The sequence below is a fragment of the Neopelma chrysocephalum genome, unplaced genomic scaffold (assembly GCF_003984885.1).
Source record: "Neopelma chrysocephalum unplaced genomic scaffold, ASM398488v2 Primary Assembly neopelma1_185794, whole genome shotgun sequence".
In the NCBI taxonomy this organism is placed as follows: domain Eukaryota; kingdom Metazoa; phylum Chordata; class Aves; order Passeriformes; family Pipridae; genus Neopelma; species Neopelma chrysocephalum.
The window spans coordinates 3,816-8,643 of record NW_020938791.1 but is presented as its reverse complement, the minus strand read 5'-3'; the positions used below and the strand labels follow the sequence as shown (position 1 = coordinate 8,643).

At 73.7% G+C, this 4,828-nt stretch overlaps 1 protein-coding gene across 1 annotated transcript; it reads right to left on the bottom strand.

Annotated features, from left to right (window-relative positions):
• Positions 1–26: 26 nt before the first annotated feature.
• Positions 27–4,604, bottom strand: LOC113962909 (amyloid-beta A4 precursor protein-binding family B member 1-like). The gene is made up of 11 exons (XM_027673700.1): positions 4,576–4,604; positions 3,660–4,267; positions 3,209–3,387; positions 2,689–2,745; positions 2,511–2,608; positions 2,064–2,100; positions 1,652–1,790; positions 1,438–1,562; positions 769–774; positions 551–665; positions 27–147 (listed from the first exon to the last, which is right to left on the bottom strand). Exons 2-10 carry the CDS (start codon positions 4,147–4,149, stop codon positions 600–602), a joined length of 1,197 nt encoding a protein of 398 aa, XP_027529501.1. The 5' UTR covers positions 4,150–4,267; positions 4,576–4,604; the 3' UTR covers positions 27–147; positions 551–599.
• Positions 4,605–4,828: the final 224 nt, after the last annotated feature.

Sequence of the window (4,828 nt, the reverse complement as noted above, 5' to 3'; positions counted from 1 at the left end):
GGGGTCCCCCAGCCCCATGCCCCGTACCCTGCAGGGGGGTCCCCCAGCCCCATGCCCCGTACCCTGCAGGGGGGGCTCCCCCAGCCGGGGGTGGTCCGTGCCCAGCCCGTTGGCCGCTGCTCGGGCGCTTCGCCGCTCCTCCGTCAGCTGGGGTGGGGGACAAGGGGCACAAACCCCCCCAGTGTCACACCACGGGCACCCCCGGACCCCCGTGGTGACCCACGGCCCCATAGACATCACACCATGGCCCCCCTGGATGTCACACCACGGGGATCCCCAGGGACCCCTGGTTGTTCCGTGGGGACACCAGGGGGAGAGGGGCTCACGCTGGGGGCTGGCTGGGGGGGCCTGGGGGACCCCAGAGGTCTCACCTACCCACAGAGCCGGCGTGGGATGGGGAAGCGGGGTTTGGGGGTGTCACCTGGACATAGACGTGGTACAGGCCAGGGGAGGTCCCGGGGGGAAATGGGGGGGGGTCTCACCTGGGGACAGACCTGGTGCAGCCCAGCAGGGAGGTCCCGGGGGGGTTGGGGGGTCCCGGGGGTCTCACCTGGGCGCAGACCCGGTGCAGCCCCATGGCGATGGCGCTGGCCGGCCCCTCACAGTGGAACACGTGGCACTTCAGCACCTGCGTCAGGGGGTCCCGGGCCACGTACGCGAAGTCCCTGGGGAAGGGGGGGCGTGCTCAGGACCCCCCCGGCCCCCTCCCTACCCAGCGTGGGCTGGGCCTGGGGGCACTGGGGGGCTGGGGGCAGGTCGGGGCCGTACCTCTCCCTGCATCCCCGGCAGCACGGCAGGACAGAGCAGGGTTAGATGGGGCGGGGGAGGTATGGATCCCCCCCACAGCCCCAGGACCCCCACAATCCCCCAGAACTGGGTCTGACCCCGCTCCACACCCTTCCCTGCTGGGGGGGTTCAGTGCTGAGACCCCATGGCCCCCATCTGCCACCCACACGTGGGACTCCCCAGTCGTGTACACAAGACCCCCACACCTCATCCATACGGAACCCCCCAGCCCCCTGCCCACCTCCACACCCAGATTCCCCCATCCCTGTGCCCCACATACATGGTAACCCTCCAGCCCCACATAAGTGGGACTCCAGAGCCCCCACTCCATGCACGTGGGACCCCCAAGCCCCATGGACCCCCACACGCTCAGACCCCTCCCCATTTCTGCACCCCACGTACACAGGACCCCAGACCCACATGCACCCAGCCCCCTGCAGACACCAGCCCCCCGTGCAACTGCCACCTGGCCCCGTGCCACCCCACACACGGGTCCCCTGTGCCCCCACCTGGCCCCATGCCACCCCACACCCCACACGCGGGTCCCCTGTGCCCCCACCTGCTGCCGTGCCGCCCCACACCCCACACATGGGTCCCCTGTGCCCCCACCTGCTGCCGTGCCACCCCACACACGGTACCCTGTGCCCCCACCTGCTGCCGTGCCGCCCCACGCCCCACACTCGGATGCCGCCCACGGGCTGCGCGTGCAGCAGCGCCCGGTCCCGGGGGTCCACGAGCTTCAGCGTGCGGCCCTCGAGCAGCAGCAGCGCCCGCGCCTGGGGGCACAGGGTCAGGGGCTCCCTCAGCCACCCCCGGCGCCGGGGCGGCGGTGAGGGGGGCCGGGGAGGGGTCTGGGGTCACTCACCTCCCCCCAGGTGCCGGGGGGGGCCGTCGCGGGGCCCCGAGAGCTGCCGGATGCAGGCGCTGACGGTGCCGCTGCTGCGGCCGGGCCCCAGCTCCTCCTCCCGCAGCTGCACCCAGCCCAGGGAGCGCACAGGCAGGCCCTGGGGGCAAGGGGGGTGTGGGGCTGGGCACAGAGGGGCAGGGGGCAGCGTGGGGCAGCCCCAGCCCCCAACAGAGACCCACCCCCCCTCCCCGTGTAGCCTCCAGTCCTGGGTCAGGGGGGACTCGTAGGAGGGCACGGCCGAGGCCCCTCCCATGGGGGTGACAGCCCAGGGCAGTCCTGAGGAGGGTCCCTCAGCCCCCCAACAGTGGGCCAGACCCCACAGGGGTGGGGAAGGGGCCCTGTGGGTTAGAGGATCAGGGCCCGGCCCTACCTTGGAGTTCAGCACGTCCTCCTCGCCCAGGGCCATGCTGCAAGGGGAGGTGGTCAGCAACTTCACCCAGAGACTCTGGGTGAAGACAAACCCTGGGAGCCCCCCCAACCCCAGCCCCCAAGACCCTGGGACCCTCCCCACCCAACCACTGCTTCCTGAACCCTGGGGTCCCTCCACCCCACAACCCCTGACCCCCATACTCTGCCCCCCCACCCTACACCTAGATCTCTGCCTCCCATGACTCTGAACTCCCCACACCTGGATCCCTGTCCCCTGTGACTCTGGAACCCTCCACGCCTGGGTCCCTGCCCCCAGAGCCTGCCTCCCAGCCCACACCAGATCTCCCTCCCCCCACGCTGCTTGTGCCCTGAGGTCCCACCTCCCCCTAGGGCCCAGGCACACAGCCCTACACCCCACAGCCCCCGTGTCCCCCCAGCCCCCCCGCACCCCTCTCCTGGCGATCCTGGGCCTGGCGACGGCGTCTCTGCATCTGACGCTCCTGGTTCCTCATCTTCCTCCTCCTCCTCCTCCTCGGCCGTGGGGTCCTGGGGGGCAGGGGGGGCTCGGTGGGGCTGGGGGGGCCACTGACCCCTCCTCCCCCCTTCCCCCCACTGCCCCCCCTCACCTTCCACAAGTCTCCGTCGCCGAAGGTCTCGGCTGGGGCGAAGCTCGTCCAGGAGAGCTGGGGAGGGTGCTTTGGGTCAGGGTGCACCATGGGGCAGCCCCACAGCAGCCCACAGCCACCCCACGGGCACCCTGTGTCCCACAGCCACCCCACGGGCATCCTGTGTCCCACAGCCACCCCACCCCACCCCACAGCCGCCCCCAGTCACACCATAGGCACCCCGTGGTTGCCTCCCAGTCACCCCCCAGCACACTACGGCCACCCCACTCCTGATCCACAACCCCTGACGCCCCATGGCAACACCACAAACACCCACAGCCACCCCCAGATGCCCCACAACTGCCCCCAGTCACCCCAAGGCTGCCCCACAGCCACCCCACGGTCACCCCATGGCAGCCACATGGCCACTCTCTGGCCTCCCCCCAGCTGCCCCACAGCCACCCCGTGGCCTCCCCACGGTCACCCCACACCCATCCCATCCCTCAGCTGCCCCACAGCCACCCCCCCGGTCCCCACTCACGGCAGGCGCCTCGGTGGGGGTGCTGCCATCAGAGGGGGTCTCGTGGGGCCCCCCAGGGGGCTCCCACTGGGTGGTGCCGGTGGGGACGTGCCAGTAGTAGGTGCCCGAGGTGTCCTGCACCCGCAGCCACCCGGGGGGCAGGTCCCCGTGTGCCCCCGCGTCGCGCGGCCACAGCGACTCTGGGGGGCACGGGGGAGTCAGAGGGGTCAGCCCAGCCCCACACAGAGCCACACACAGCCCCCGTGCCCAGGGACATGGGGACCCCCAGGAGGGCTCTACAAGGACGAGGGGGCAAAGGGGGGGGGGCATGGAGCTAACTGGGGCTGGGGGGCAGCGGTGGGCGCACAGCTGGGGGTGGGGGCAGACATGGGGCTGACGGGACCATGGGGGCACGGGGGAAGGGGTGGGCAGGGGCGGCCGTGGGGCAGTCACGAGTCACCGTGGTGCCCACCTGGCTCGTCGGGGGAGCTGCCCTGGCTCAGCGTGGCCCAGCTCGAGTCTTCGTCGCTGCCGGGGCCGGGCCCCCCGAAGAGGCGGCTGGCGCTGCGCCCGGGGGGCTCCCGCGGGCCCCGCTCCGCGCCCAGGGCCGGCGGGGAGACCCCTGCCCCGTCCTCCTCCTCCTCGTCCTCCTCCTCATCTTCCTCCTCCTCCTCCTCCTCCGAGGCGCCGATCAGCAGCGCCCGGGGGTCCCCGGCGGCGTTCCGGGCGTTGCGGGCCTGGACCCCCGGCTCCAGCGCCCCCGGGGACGCCCCCGGGCCCGGCCCCGGCTCCAGCTCGTTGCGGTTCTGGTCCCGGCCGGCCTTCGCCCAGCCGCCGCCGGGCAGCTCCTCGGCCGGGGCCCCGCCGGGCCCGGTGCGGGGCTCGGGGGACAGCCCCAGGCTCAGCCCCGGGCACCGGTTGTCGTTGGCGAGGTCGCTGCGCTTGCTCAGGGCCCCCGACATGGCGAGGACACGGGGACGGGCGCGACCCCCGGCACGGCGGGACCCCCCGGCCCGGCCCGGCCGCTCCTGCCGCTGGGGGGGTCCTACAGCCCCCGGGCCGCCTCCGCGTCCATCGGGCCTGGGGGGAGCGGGGGGGGCAGCGCGGGCAGGGGACCCCGGACACGGACCCCCCGGCTCCCCCCCGCCCGGGGTCCCTCCGCTCCCGCCCCGCGGCCCGACCAGGGGAGACCCCCGAAGGCCCCGGACCCCCCGCCCGGGCCGGGCCCGCGGGGTCTCAGCGCTCCCGGCCCCCCCATCGCCCCCGCAGCGCAGCGGGGCCGGCCCGTGTCACTCCCGCGCATCCCCCCCGTTCTCTGCCGTCAATCCCCATCTCCATCCCCGTCTCCAGCCCCGTTCCCGTTCCCATCCCGGTCCCGTTCCCGGTACCTGCGGCGGCGGCTCCGCTGCCGGGGGGTCGCGGGGGGGGTCTGGGGGGGGGCTCAGGGGCTGCGTCACTTCCGCTTCCGGCCAGCGGAGAGACAGCGCCCCCTCCCGCGCCGGCACCGAGCGGGACCCCCGGGAATAGCGGGAACCTACCGGGACCATCCCGGGAATAGCGGGAACCCTCCGGGACCCCCGGGAATGCTGGGAACCCACCGGGACCCTCACCGGGACCCCCGGGACCTCCCCGGGCACTGCC

Excerpts from the sequence above, each read along its gene's own strand:
- LOC113962909 (XM_027673700.1), bottom strand. The coding sequence starts at position 4,149 with ATGTCGGGGGCCCTGAGCAAGCGCAGCGACCTCGCCAACGACAACCGG. Across the intron at positions 3,388-3,659 it reads CAGCTCCCCCGACGAGCCAG|AGTCGCTGTGGCCGCGCGAC; the intron begins GTGGGCACCACG and ends CGTGCCCCCCAG. Across the intron at positions 1,563-1,651 it reads CCCCCGGCACCTGGGGGGAG|GCGCGGGCGCTGCTGCTGCT; the intron begins GTGAGTGACCCC and ends CTGTGCCCCCAG.